Source organism: Peromyscus maniculatus, chromosome 3, assembly GCF_049852395.1.
Source record: "Peromyscus maniculatus bairdii isolate BWxNUB_F1_BW_parent chromosome 3, HU_Pman_BW_mat_3.1, whole genome shotgun sequence".
Classification (NCBI taxonomy): Eukaryota; Metazoa; Chordata; class Mammalia; order Rodentia; family Cricetidae; genus Peromyscus; species Peromyscus maniculatus.
This window is the reverse complement of record NC_134854.1, coordinates 23,722,742-23,737,708: the sequence shown is the minus strand read 5'-3', so window position 1 is coordinate 23,737,708 and position 14,967 is coordinate 23,722,742. Positions and strand designations below refer to the sequence as shown.

Sequence of the window (14,967 nt, the reverse complement as noted above, 5' to 3'; positions counted from 1 at the left end):
ACTAGACGCCCTGATAAAAGTATCTGAAGACTATGGACTCAGAACAGTTTTGACACAGAGTCCATAAGCATAAGAAGATGAACTTTAATATTATACTTTTGTCATTATCTTCTAATTACGATCTACTTAATGAGTGATTTTTTTAATTATATATGGAGATACCTGCATGTGTGTTTTCTTTTACAGTGCAAGTATGACTTTTGCTGGATCTGCCTAGAAGAATGGAAGAAACATAGTTCTTCCACTGGTGGTTATTACAGATGTACTCGCTATGAAGTCATTCAGCACGTAGAGGAACAATCCAAGGAAATGACTGTGGAGGTAACACTGAGCACGTTCTGTCTAAGCTACTATTGGAGGGATTGGCATGTCTTCTTTCCTGTCTTCATTGAGATGAGGCATTACATTGAATACACTTTAGAGTGCCCTTTGAACCAAAACACTGTCAACTAGGAACATTTTTCCTTTAAAATTTTCCCTTTTTTGATGAAAATATGAAAAATCCAATTCTGGCCTGCCTTTGTAATGATTTAAAGCCCATTTTAACATAATATCAGCAATACAGTATTATGTTATAGTATACATGTCTTTTTTTTTTCCAGTCAGGCCCAAGGAGGGAATATTTCTTTCTTTAATTATTTTATGTATGTGAGTATTTTACCTGGATATATGCCTGTACAGTTTGCATGCCTGCCTGGTGCTCACAGAGACCAGAAGACAGTGTTGGATCAACTAGGATTGGAGTTACAGTTGTAAACTGCCATGTGGGTGCTGGGAACTGAACCTGGATCCTCTGGAAAAGCAGGCAGTGCTCTTAATTACAGAACCATCTCTCCAGCCCCTACAGTTGTCTTGTTTTGCTTGTCTTATATAGCCTAGATGGGTTTTTTTCATTGTTTATTTTATGTACATGGATGTTTTGCTTGCATGTATGTCTGTGCACCATGTACATACATTGTGTCCACAGTCAGGGTATTGGATCCCCTGGAGCTAGAGTTACAGATGTTTGTGAACCACCATGTGACTACTAGGAATTAAACCCAGGTCCTTTGAGAGAGCAGCCAGTGCTCTTAACCACTGAGCCATCTCTGGTCTCCTAGTCTAGACAGCTTAAACAACAGAAACTTGACTTTCTCCACTGTAGTGACTATGAAGTCTCAGAACAAAGCCCCACCTGACTGGTTCTTGGTAAGGGTGCTCATCTTGACCTGCCAGCAGGCCCCCACTTTCTGGTCTCTATTATGATGGCAGGGAAATAGAGCAAGAGATCTATGGTGTCCCTAAGAAACATTTGCATTAAGATAGATCTCCAGGCCGGGTGGTGGTGGCGCACACCTTTAATCCCAGCACTCGGGAGCCAGAGCCAGGCGGATCTCTGTGAGTTCGAGGCCAGCCTGGGCTACCAAGTGAATTCCAGGAAAAGGCGCAAAGCTACACAGAGAAACCCTGTCTTGAAAAATTAAAAAAAAAAAAAAAAAAAAAAACACACAAAAGATAGAGCTCCAGTGGCCTCTCTTAACCTGTCACCTCCTCATAGGTCCTGTTACCACATGCAGGTACATTTTGGGTTAGGGCTTCAATGTGAATTTTGAAGGGATGCAAATCTACCTAATAACAGTGAACCATACAGTCACATACTGCAGATGGAGAGTTAAGTGCCCATTGTCTTATAACCGAGAATACAAACAGGCTCCTTTAAGATGTATACGTCATTATATTCTAGCAACAAAATAGTAAACACATTGCATGCATTGCTAGCCTTTACTAATAAGACGTTCATCCCTCTAAAACCAGTTTTAATAAGTCATTTGTGTACTTTTGTTTCTCAGGCTGAGAAGAAACATAAACGGTTTCAGGAACTTGACAGATTTATGCACTATTATACAAGATATAAAAACCATGAGCATAGTTATCAGGTATGTCCCAAATCATTCCAAATGAGCTAAAACACTCTGTTAAGAGTAAAGAGGCTGGGTGTGGTGGCGCACGCCTTTAATCCCAGCACTGGGCAGAGGTGGTGGTGGGGTCTCTGTGAGTGCAAGGTCAGCCTGATCTACAGAGCAGAGTTCCAGAACAGCAAGTGCTACACAGTGAGACCCTGCCTTTTAAATAAATAAACATTATTTAAAATATTTATTTCTGTTCCTTTAGTTAGAACAGCGCCTTCTTAAAACAGCCAAAGAAAAGATGGAACAATTGAGTAGAGCTCTCAAAGAAAGTAAGTCCTATATTGTGTGTGTGTTGGGGTGGGGGAGTTCCTAAGTCAATTCAGTGGTAATGGTAGATGGGCAGGCCCCTAAAGGAGGACGGTAGATCCATGAGCTGCTTCTGGCACTGTCCTAAGTTCTCTAAAGCCCTGAGTGCATGCTAGTATGTGATTAGTATCTACCAGGTTCTTCCTAATGCAGGCTTTGCCGTTACCAGACAAAAACCACAACCATACCACAGTTCTGCATCCTCTGTGCCACCACTGTGCTCTAGTGTTGGGGAAAGTGAATGGGTCCTCAAGGTCTTCCAAGAGGAGCAAGGTATACATGTTGCCTAGTCGTCACATAGCTGAGTACCCAGAGCTGCTTCGGACATCAAATAGACCTTGGGGAGAATTGAGCCCAGGAAGCAAAGCCTTGAGGGGGCCTAACTTGTGAGTTCCAAATTGAAGGTTAGAGGGAAAATAATTCCTAAATATGGATGGAGTGTGGCTCATCATTAGGACACAGTACCCATACTGACTACACAGAGCATAAGTTCTAGTATGCTTATGTTTGAGGAACTCATAGTTTATATATGAAAAGCACATTTCAAACATAAAACTATGATCTCTTACATTTGTCTCAGTTCATAAAGTAATTTGCACCCATACTCTTTTGTGAAATAGTTTTCTAATAAGGCCATAAAAAAGTTAAATAAATTAGAGTGGAGGCAAGTGTCACTACTGGCCTGGTATCCTTGTTAATTATTAGTCTGTAAACTTGAGAAGCTATATGACTCTGCTGTACTAATACAAACTCTAGAAATGAGCACATGAGGCTGGAAGAAAAAAGTCTCACAGATGCGTACTCCCCGTGTCTAGAACCGCGTCTGACACAGTAAACAGTAAGTGCAAACTGTTGCTTTTATTCACATTAGAGATTCAGACAGCATGGTAAAGCTGAAAATGAAAGGCTGTAACAATTGGAAAGTGAAACAGTCTGCTGCCTAGACATTTCCTGTGTATTATAGTGAAGGGCAAGTGGTGTTCACTGCCCTTTGCTTTTTATATTGGTACAGATACTACCTACAGACATGGTGTACGTGTCACAGGCTTTCTCTTGGCCACCAACCAGCTCCCAAGTCATGACACAGAGACTTATTAACTACTAATGCTTGGCCTTATCTTATGCTTGTCCCATTAACTCTTAAAATTCAAATTAACCTGTTTATCTACGTCTTGCCTCGGGGCTTTTTACCTTTTTTTTTTTCTGTATGTCCTACTTGGTGTCTGGCTGGCTGTCAGCTACCTGGCTGACTGGTCACCTGCATCTCTCCCTTTCTTTCTCCCTCACTCTCTCCTTTTTTTCTGTCAAGCCTAGACTCCTCCTCTTACTTATTCTTCCTGCCCACCAGCCCCACCTGTCCCTCCTCTCTCTAGCTATTGGCCGTTCAGCTTTTATTAGACCAATCAGGTGCCTTAGGCAGGCAAAGCAGCACATCTTTACATCATTAAACAAATGCAGCATAAACAAATGTAACACATCTTGCTAGTTAAACAAATACTCCACAACATGTATGCAGATATATTTGGGTGTTCCATGTTAGTTTGTACATGAATATGTAGTATGTTCCTGATGGTATGCTGAATTTGATTTTCAGCAATACTTCAGTTGAGATTCCACAGCTTAATTTCTTTTTATTTATAGTTTAAAAATAGAATGTTGTGATGATAGCTTGGTGTTATCCTATGAAGACAATTTCCCTGATGGCTTTTAGCTTTAGTTAGCCAGTTCCTCAACATTTATCTTTTTCCTTACAGTATTGCTTTTGAAGAGGAATAATTATAGTTTTTTTTTTGTTTTTTTTTTTTTGTTTTTTTTTTTTTTAAGCAAACAACTTAACAAAGGCAGTTGTACAAATTCTCAGCAGCAAGGTTCCTGTCAGGGATAATCTGACCATTTTTATAAAGCATGCACCTTTGGGTGGACCCAGAGCTGTACTGTCCCCTGGTCATATTGGGAGAACAGAGTCCAGGAAAATATATATATTCATGGCTCCTGGGCTGCAGGGGCCTGTGCCTTCCACGCAGGAGTGTGTATCTGGATTTGTAGTTTAGTCACGCTCTGTATTTGCGAAGTGTCACTGTATCTAATCACATTGCAGCTGAAGGAGGCTGTCCAGACACCACGTTCATCGAAGATGCAGTACACGTTCTCCTGAAGACCCGACGCATCCTCAAGTGTTCTTACCCATACGGATTCTTCTTAGAACCTAAAAGCACAAAGAAAGAGATTTTTGAACTCATGCAAGTAAGATGCCATTTTAAATTGTTTGGACTATTCAGTATGAGGAGTAAAACAGTTTTGTTTTAAATGTTTAAATGGCTTTAAACAAAGGAGAGATTACCTTAATGAACTAAATTTTCTTTGTGTTTAAATTTGTCAGTGTGAATTCGAATGAGTTCTGAGCTGTGTAACATTTCTACAGCATGAGTTTATTTCAAACTGTTCAAGGTAGAATGGCCTATTATATAAAAATTGAGGTTTTATCTTTAGAGATGAAACAAACTACATTGCATACTTGAATAGAAAGTTAATCTTTGCCATTTCATTTCAGAAGTACAACTCAGGAAGTTGCGTATTTAAAATGAAAACTCCTAAGCTGCTCACTACACCTCACCAAGCTCATTACATCATCCTCCTAGTTGGAGGCCACCACCATTTCTGGTGACTTTCATTCTGTCCTTTTAAGCTGCCCTTCGCTGATTTATATCCTCCATTTCTTTCAAGGCCACAGTAGTCTTGCCTTGCCTTAGATTCCTTCAGCATCATACATCATTTGCATCACAGTGGCTGTGCACTTTTGTATCAGTGCCCTGACTGTACTATACCTTCCTTCTAAATGGTGACTTACCCCACTACGTGGGATTTGCACCAAGTGCCTATCAAATGGATGCTATCGCTTGCATTTATGATAACTTAAAATATCCTTTCATAACCTGAAAGACATACAAAATAGAAAGCATGTTAAATGGAAAATTGTTTCAAAATTTAATTTCTGACTTCAAAAGAATTTGACCTGACTGAGAAACCAGAGTCTGTTTACTAAGCCATTCAGCTGTACCTCTTGTTTTGCCGCCTTTCTATAGACAGACCTAGAAATGGTCACTGAAGATCTTGCCCAGAAAGTCAATAGGCCTTATCTCCGTACCCCCCGCCACAAGATCATCAGAGCAGCATGCCTTGTGCAGCAGAAAAGGCAAGAGTTCCTGGCATCTGTAGCTCGTGGAGTTGCTCCTGCAGACTCACCAGATGCTCCCAGGCGCAGGTACAACTTGTACACTATAGAAACCTTGCCGGCTGAGCCCCCAGGGCCAGGACTTTCTGTTCATTAAGCTAGCATTCATAGTTTGGGAATTCCTTATATCTACAATATGGATAGCTGATAAAAAAGACCTTAAATGCTTTGTGAATTCATTCCTGAAAGAGAAGCTGGTTTGGTTGTTTTATTTCCCATCATACTCCTACTGCTTCTGCCACAATAAATTGAAGCATTTTTCTTATAATTATAGTACTAGAAAGTCATTTGTCCTCATTTTTATGGGTAAGTATCTTTTATATTTATGGAATAAAAATGAAAGTAGTCAGAATACCTTTACATTACATGGTTATTTGTATCTTCTCCATCATTTTGCATAAGTATAAAGCAATTTAGGATTTGAGAAAATAATGGAAGTAATTATATTTAAATAGTTGGGTCTGCGTTGGTTTGGCAAGTTATAAGCAGATAAGCATTTTAAAGGTAATGTTCAAAGGGTAAGGGTCTGGTTGTATACTTGCAGTACTAATAATGAATCAAACAGTGTGTCTGATTTCTTTGTAGCTTTGCCGGTGGAACATGGGATTGGGAATATTTAGGATTTGCATCACCCGAGGTAATTGTCTTTCTGGAGTTTTGGGTTATCTTCATGGTTTGCCTCATGCAACCCTGCTTGCGTTTGCACCCTCATCGATTCTGCATCCTCTGAAGTCAATAATGCTTTCTCTTTCTTTGTAGCAGAAATGCCCTGGCAGAGCCGGCATTCAGCTCTCTTCTCATACTGGAATCTAACAGTACACTCCCCTTTCTCTGCTGTTACTAAATAGGGTTTAGTATTTTAGTCAAATTGACAGCAAAAATATGTGGAACATCTGCTTTGTTGATAGAGATGTAAATAGTATTTATTAGAAATGTGTAGTTGTGGCTGCGCGGTGGTGACGCACACCTTTAATCCCAGCACTCATGAGGCAGAGTTATTTAGAGTATCAGCTGTTCCACAATTTCCATGTTTTAAAATGGTTCAACAAGCCAGGTGTGGTGGGGCACAAGTTTAATCCCAGCACTCAGGAGGCACGGGCAGGCGGATCTCTGTGTGTTTGAGGCCAGCCTGGTCTACAGAGCAAGTTCCATAACAGCCAGGGGATACACAGAGGAAACCCTGTCTCAAAAAACAAAACAAAACAAAAAAAGAACAGAAGAAACGTGTAGTTGTGATGGTTTTTTTAGTCTAAATATATGGAAAAGCTAAATGAACAGTTTGTTGAGGTTACTGCTGCAGCCTGAGACAAATCATTTGTCATCATTTGCCGAGGCAGAAGCCGCAGAGGAGTAAGGTCTGTGCTGAGAGTGTTTTCTGCTTCAGCTGCCTTTGAGACTCCAGACTGCTTCGGTGGTTCCAGGGTGGGGAAGTCTCTGTAGCCCTGGCTATCCTGGAACTTGCTCAGTAGGCCAGGCTGGCCTATGAACTCAGAGATCCACCTACCTGTGCCTCCTGAGTACTGGGATTAAACGTGTGCCCCACCACACCTGGCTTGATGAACCATTTTGAAACATGGAAATTGTAGAACAGTTGATACTCTAAATAACAATAAGACCTAGTAAAAATCTTGGTCAGGTAGCTGTTTTCTCTTACTTAAATTGGCACTGCCACCCTTGTATCTGATTTTAAAACAGTTTTAACAATTCTTTCAATTTATGTTGCCTTTGCGCTTTATAAAATCATATGTCATTTGATAGTCCTTGAATTTAATTCTTGCAAAGAGGAGGACAAATGGTGAAACTTCTGCTGATCTTAGTTGTCCATTAGTTTTTTGAAGCTGAAAGACCCTGAAAGTGATTACTCTCCAGAAATGGCCGTGGCTTGTGTAAACAGATGCTCTCCTCTCTGCTGCTGAGGACATTTGCAGCCACCTGGAAGCCTTTTTATTTAGATAGATGCAAGGAAATAGTGACATGAGTTTGTGCTTTGAGCACATACGACAGTGTTAAATACACTTAAACTGTAAAATGGAATATGTAATAAATAACAGTATATTTATTATAAATTAATTCTTTGTAAAACAAATTACCCTTGAATTTACCTGATCCTGGGATTGCTATTTTGGTGTCATATCATTACAATTTGGGGGATATAGAACTTTTCCACCTTAAAAGCTTAAAAATAAGCTTTATTCATTAGATGTTTAACATAACTCGGCAAAAATAAAACCTTTCTCAGTTGACAGTCATGTATATATCATTATATATATAAATATATAAATCAGTATATATCATCTTGCAGTTTCTGACTCTGGCAATGACTTTAGGAGTCTTGAAATCTTTATATTTCTTTCTTATGTCTAGCATAGTAACATGCACTAAGAAAGCAGAGGCAGGGGGATCACCATAAGTTTGAGACCAGCCTGGTCTACATAGCAAGCTCAGGACCAGCTACCTAGTAGGGCTCTTGTCTCAAAATAAATAGTTGACAAAAATAATTCTTTTAAAGTGTTGAGTATAACAAAATACTTATCTAAAGAAATAACACAAATTGAAACTTTGAGATTTTGTATGTTTAATTAGCTCAAGTAACAGCAGTAAATATTTTGAAATTAGTTCTTTGATTAGTATACATTATAGGAAATGACATATTACCAAATTCCAAAGATTTTAAGATTGAGTTTACATTTTTTTCACTGATGTTAATTTTGCCATGGTCTCTTTGAACTGATTGGCTGCATCTGTGGCAGGCATAAACGTGTTTCACATCACTTTAAAAGCAGTGGGCCAAATGCAGAGAGCATCATCTTAAAACAGAAAGCTCCTCCCACCGTTTTCACCTATGAATCTCATGGGTTTGGTTTGATTTGGTTTGGGTTTTTTGTCTTCTCTTGACCGTAGTAGTCTCACACCATTTGGAACATCCTGTCTTTTTCTGGGCTCACTTGAAAAACCTGAGGATTCCTTGGCAATTTTCAGACAGGTTTTTTATAAAAATATTTTGAACTTGTCAAATACCTGTCAGAATACCACTCAGGGTTTTTTGTGAGAATAGTTAGAAATAGAACAAGTTTGTTTTGCAATTGTTTTGTTTTTTTATTTCTCAATTTTCAAATGTGTGTATTCTGTGATCAGTAGAAGTTTATGTTACTCAGAATAACTTTGCACTGCATTGGGTCGTCTAGAAGTTAGGCACGTCTTTCTCAAGTTGGAGCCTTTAGTTGAGGTAAAACTTCCCCGCCATCTTTGTCTGAGAAATGTGGTGTCTGCTCTAATCCTGTGAGCCAAGTTGACATGACAGGAAGTCATCCAGTCTGAGAGCATGTGTCCCCAAGGAAAGAGGAAATGATGCCCCAGCTCAGTAAGAAATGTTAAAGGATCTATGTGATCCATCATGCTACTTCACTCATTGACTTCAATCTAAAGTTACATGGATGAGGTTTAAATAAATTTAAGAATGGCCTAGGGCTGAACTCAATGATAGTTTGCTTAGCATGTCCAAGGCTCTGGATTCAGTTTCCAGCCACACAGATAGGTTATGTTAGGATGGATGGATGGATGGATGGATGGATGGATGGATGGATGGATGGATGGATGGACGAATAGATAGATATAGATAGATAGATAGATAGATAGATAGATAGATAGATAGATAGGTAGATAGATAGAGAAAATAGACTGATTGATTGATTTGACCAGACCAGTAAAGTATGAAAGTTTTGTAATATCTATCCTGGTTTGTCTTACTCCTAATACTTTAACCATAAGGACATTGAATACTCTAAAGTAACAGGGATAATCATAAGCCTGAGGATCTTCATGTTTATCTTGGGAGATTCAACCATGATTCTCAAAAGTCTGCTGCCATATATTCTGGCTTCTCTTTTTCCCTGTCTCTGAAATCTGTAGCAGATACTCTTAGTTCATAGCCTTTGGTAGTAACAAACCTACTGTAAACTATTACCACAAATGTAGAACAAACGTATGGACATCTTTTTAGTCTGTCTTCTAAATGCTAAGTAGTCAGTGCTCCTGTGTTGCGAAAGCTAGACGTTTGACTGGGCAGTTGGTATGTAGCAGTCACAGAGACAGCACAGTTGTCTGGCAAGCACTGCACAGTATGTCTGTCAGCTCGGTTTACTGCTGTCGTTTCTGCTGCTCTTCCCTCCCACTCCTCCCCACCCCCATACTTCTTGCATATATCACAGTCACTTAAAAACTAGACCCCCCAAGAGCCTAACACCGTTAGTGAGATGATTGTGACATCAGTTGTAATTTTAGATGACAGGACTCTTGGAGTCACAGATACAGAGCTCCGGAGCTTGCAAGTATTCCCAGTAGAGAAGCACCTGTAACTGTCAGAAATTTTACATTTCGCTTTCTGCCTTTTTTGTTTCCTTGGCTTGGCTAAACTTAAAGTTTCCTTTGCTAAAGCAAGTGATTTTATAGTATGTGTATAAAATCACACATTTTTTTTCTCCTGGAGGAAAGTGTGTTTTTTTTTATTTGCATTTTTACAATTTGCATGCTCTCCTGTATTTTATAACCTTTGGTTTATGCAGGAATATGCTGAATTTCAGTATCGGAGGAGGCACAGACAGCAGCGTCGTCGAGGAGATGTGCACAGCCTGCTCAGTAACCCTACAGACCCCGACGAGGCGAGCGAAAGCACTTTCGGTGAGCTCCTGGGGTGCTGGGTATCAGTTCGTCTCCTAAGTTTACTTTTAAAACTGGCTGTTGTCAGTGTTTGTGAGTTTGCAATTTGGGTTCACTATAGACATAGAGATGCCTCTGTTGTCACAGGATAAAGAAAACCATAGAGTTGAGTACTGAAGTAAGAACATCCTAGGTTTGTCGCACCCATCTCTGCTGTGACTTTATTCAAGGCACTGACCATCTCTGTCTTCAGTTACATATTCTAAAGTGAGTGTCCAATTAAGCCATGCTGGTAGAGCACTGTGAGTGCTCGCTCAGAAAGTGGAAGCTCTTGATACCATTCTTCAAACGTTCTTTCTGCATTTAATCGGACTCTTAAACAAGCTGAGAGGCATCCTACCAGATTAGAAGGCAACGAATAAAAGAATCAAGTGTCCCAAGGGATTGGGGCCTTAGCTTTCCCAGAAGCAATCTTAAAAACAGGACTATTTTAATTTTTGACTTTTTGAATGTTAAATTTTTCATTAAATATGCCTAGACCATACTATCAGGATCTGTTGGATCACAGATTGGTTCTTGAGGCTATGTAATTCCAAAATTCTTTAATTACGAAATTTGAAGGCAAAAATACTGAAGCTCATTGTGACTTAGGAGAAAGGAATAGACAGTAGAACCTGCATTAATGAAAGTCATAGAGACTACAAGTGAGAGCCTAAAAAGAGCTCAGATTTGAGGTGATCATATGGATGTCTGTTACTGCTTTCAACCAAGCAAACCTGCTGAAAAATGCAGGAAAGGAAGGGATGTGAATGTGAACCTGAGTTTTCACTAGTGCTGAAAGAGACAGACAACCATGTCTCCTTGTCACTAACCTGTCTGGGGTGCCATTGCTTTCCAGCAGACATACCAGAAGGTGGCAGCAGCCGCAGGCCTGGGGCATCCGTGGTGAGCTCTGCGTCTATGAGTGTGCTGCATAGCTCTTCCCTTCGGGACTACAGCCCTGCCAGCCGCTCCGCAAACCAGGACTCTCTTCAGGTAGCCTCCTGGCAGCTTGGTGCCATGCTTTTGCTCCTTCTCTGCTCAGTGGTTTCCTTTTTCTTCCTTCTAGGATAGTTTTGTTTTAATGCTAGGGTACAAAAAGGTTCTTGTATTTCAGGTTTATGTTAGGTATATTTTCCCCTTTAGAAAGGCAAGGAAAAAATGGTAAGATTTCAATATGTAAAGTAATTTGTAGAGTTAGACGTATTAATTATCTGAAAAAGGAAACTGGTAAGTGTGATTGGGTTCAATAATGTTTCTTTTAGTCTCATTTTAACAGGATTTCGTTTTTCATTCCTCAGGCTCTGAGTTCCTTGGATGAAGATGACCCCAATATCCTTCTTGCCATTCAGCTGTCCCTGCAAGAGTCTGGGCTGGCCATCGATGAAGAGACCAGAGACTTCCTTAATAATGAAGCATCCCTAGGAGCCATAGGCACTTCTCTACCTTCCCGGCTGGACTCTGTGCCCAGGAGCACAGATAGTCCTCGGGCTGCACTGAGCAGCTCTGAGCTACTGGAACTTGGTGACAGCCTCATGAGACTAGGAGCAGACAGTGACCCATTTTCAACTGACACTTTGAGTTCACGACCTCTCAGTGAGACGAGAAGTGACTTCTGTCCCTCTTCCAGTGACCTTGACTCAGCTGGCCAGGACCCCAGTGCCAATGACAATCTCCTTGGCAATATTATGGCTTGGTTTCATGACATGAACCCTCAGAGTATCGCCCTGATTCCTCCAGCAGCAGCCACAGAGATGAGTGCAGAGCCTCAGTGTCCCTGTGTCGGAGCTGGGCTGGAAGGCGTGAGGGACGTGGGAGTCATGCCGCCAGAAGACTCAGTGTCCAAAGATGCTGGTGTCCATGAAGGGGAAAGAACCCAGGTGGAAGAAAACCCTCTGGAAGAGAGTATTCTGGCCAGGGAAGAGTTGTCTCAAGCTGGTGACAGTAGTCATGAGGCAGTCGGCAGAGGGGATGGGTCAGAGGCTGCCAGTCAAACCCCTCAAACCTCAAGTGACTGGCTCGAGCAAGTCCATTTAGTGTGACCTGCACGGTTGCTCTCCAGGTGACTCGCAGTCCAGGGGTGTGTTAGGAGAGGATGCTTTATACAGACTTGATCCACTCAATTTGAACTCAGTGGGAACCACTGGTGTTAGGATTGAATGCAAAGGAGTTCGTTCGCTCAGATGGTGGCTTCAGTGTCGACTTTAACCTTACAGGGAATGTCTTTGGAGTTCATCCCTTTTCTAGTGACAAGAGCAGGAGAAGACAGTGGAAGAAACGGGTTGACACCCACATTCTGAGAGAAGGCAGTGCTCTGTCTAGCCTGGAGTTGGCAGTGTTTAAGTCGACCGTTTCTATCCAAGGCTTACTCCTTAATCCTTAGATGGCTTTCCCCTTTCCAAACAGTGAGGAGCTGTCGTCATCCTGGAAGCTGGGCTGGACAGGTCTGACAGCGTGTGTCCTCAGTGTCTGTGTACTCTCTTCAGGAGCCTCCTCCCCTCGTCCCAGCAGTGTGAGCTGTGGTGTCCGTTCTGCTTCATACCCGTCTGCCGCAGTGCGACGGTCTGTCTGTCTGTCACGTGAATCAAAAGTTCCTTCTCATGTCTATTCACGGTCCACTTGTGCCAAACTGACTCGTGCGCTGACTACCGAGGCGTGGAGGTGTGCAGCGTCCTAGTGTGCTCCAGGGCAGTGTCGGCCTTGTCGGGAGTGAAAGGTGCCACTCGGTAGCAATGATGTTCCAGAAGTGAATGGGCTTTTGTTGCCATGGAGACTGCATTTAAATAAATGTAGCCTGTAGCTTAAGTAAACTAAAGCTAATGCTGCTGTTAAAACAGTTTATTTTAATATTAAAATACAGTTGATTAGCAACAGCGGTGCTGTATTTAAGAGACACTTTATTGGAAGTGCAATCATAGTTCTTTGTTTTCACAATTTTACAGTGCATTCTAATTACTAACGGGTGCAATTACTTTTAATGGTGTTTTATAACATAGAAAAACTGGAGTTTTCATGAGTTACAGTAAGTCCCACAGTTACTAAAAAGTTCAATACAACATCCTACGCAACATGTTACCGTGCCTTTGCCTAACCTAAATGGATAGTTGCCAGTTAAGTAAGTCAGTAATTCAAATTTCAGTGTCTCTTCTGAAGTAACTATGCTATGAATTGCAAAGACCTCCATGAAACCACCCATGGCCTTGCCTTTCCAGTAACTATGACAACTAAGTGTTTAGTTCGTTTGCCTAGATAGCAAATGCTGCTGCTGTGTCTGTTCTCTTGCGCAGTGCTCATCTGCTGTGTGGTCACTGTGGAGTACTGAAAACCCAACCTCCTAGTTACCAGTGTCCTCCTGTGAAGAAATACTGGTCTTAGTTCTAATTAAGATACAGTGGTACAGTGTGTAATTAAACTAGAGTAAACTGTTGGAATGGCTCTTTTACTGACTATTATTAAAGCTAGCGTAACATAAGCACCATAGATAGACGGAGCACTCCATGGAGTGCTTTGCCATTGTTACCAGAAACCAAAATTTCTCTACTGAGTTTGTACAGGGAAGGCCTAGGCCAGGTAAAAGATTGTCCTTAATACTGATATCCATAGTTATCGTTTTCATTACCTCTTTTTCAAACCTTGCTTTTGAGATATTCATGTACTTTGATTTCATGTGGCCAAGACATTGTGCTTGAATATTTCATTGGTAATTGTTCGTGGATATCAAGGGTTCCTAATAGTTTTTATGTCACCAGTTACCACGCATTGCTATGAGTCCCTTTCAAGTTAGTGGGAGACATGCTGACTTTGTCTGCAGTGTGTTACTGTATAGTAAACTGAAATAGTCCATTACAGGGTTTTTATTTGGATTAAAAATAGGAACACCATACAGTTTCTAGACCAGGGTGTAACTTTTCCAGTAGAAAGCACGTGCATCTCTAGAGGTGTTTTGTACAGGCACGATGAGGAATAGGCGTGCTCTGTGGTGAGGAGGGGTGTCTGTGGAGAGGGGGGTGTCTGTGGAGAGGGGGGGGGTGTCTGTGGAGGGGGGTGTCTGTGGAGAGGGAGTGTCTGTGGAGGGGGGTGTCTATGGAGGGGGGGTGTCTGTGGAGGGGGGTGTCTGTGGAGGGGGGGGTGTCTGTGGAGGGGGGTGTCTGTGGAGGGGGGGTGTCTGTGGAGGGGGGTGTCTGTGGAGGGGGGGGAGATGTGTGGAGAGGGGGTGTCTGTGGAGGGGAGTGTCTGTGGAGGGGAGTGTCTGTGGAGGGGGGGGAGATGTGTGGAGAGGGGGTGTCTGTGGAGGGGGGGTGTCTGTGGAGGGGGGAGATGTGTGGAGAGGGGGTGTCTGTGGAGGGGGGTGTCTGTGGAGAGGGGGTGTCTGTGGAGGGGGGGAGATGTGTGGAGAGGGGGTGTCTGTGGAGAGGGGGTGTCTGGAGAGGGGGAGATGTCTGGAGAGGTGGGGTGTCTGGAGAGGGGGTGTCTGTGGAGAGGGGATATCTGTGGATAGGGGGGGTGTCTGGAGAGGGGGGTGTCTGTGGAGAGGGGGGTGTCTGTGGAGAGGGGTGTCTGTGGAGGGGGGTGTCTGTGGAGAGGGGGGGTGTCTGTGGAGAGGGGAGGTGTGTGGAGGGGGGGTGTCTGTGGAGAGGGGGGTGTCTGTGGAGAGGGGAGATGTGTGGAGAGGGGGAGTGTCTGTGGAGAGGGGGAGATGTGTGGAGAGGTGGGGTGTCTGTGGAGAGGGGGTGTCTATGGAGAGGGGGTGTCTGTGGAGGGGGGTGTCTGTGGAGAGGGGGAGGT

The 14,967-nt window shown here is 42.3% G+C and overlaps 1 protein-coding gene across 10 annotated transcripts in view; it reads left to right on the top strand.

Moving 5' to 3' along the window:
• Positions 1-13,609, top strand: part of Ankib1 (ankyrin repeat and IBR domain containing 1) — a 112,910-nt gene extending 99,301 nt beyond the window's left edge. For 5 of the 10 annotated variants that reach the window (XM_006991215.4, XM_076566247.1, XM_042272759.2 and 2 more), the window contains exons 12-20: positions 187-321; positions 1,830-1,916; positions 2,152-2,218; positions 4,354-4,499; positions 5,339-5,517; positions 6,073-6,124; positions 10,050-10,164; positions 11,042-11,178; positions 11,484-13,609. In XM_006991215.4, coding sequence (XP_006991277.1) covers positions 187-321; positions 1,830-1,916; positions 2,152-2,218; positions 4,354-4,499; positions 5,339-5,517; positions 6,073-6,124; positions 10,050-10,164; positions 11,042-11,178; positions 11,484-12,224 — 1,659 coding nt within the window. In that variant the 3' untranslated portion in view covers positions 12,225-13,609. The remainder of the gene's footprint in view (positions 1-186; positions 322-1,829; positions 1,917-2,151; positions 2,219-4,353; positions 4,500-5,338; positions 5,518-6,072; positions 6,125-10,049; positions 10,165-11,041; positions 11,179-11,483) is intronic. The other 5 variants (XM_042272758.2, XM_076566246.1, XM_042272760.2 and 2 more) reach the window with 3 other exon arrangements.
• Positions 13,610-14,967: the final 1,358 nt, after the last annotated feature.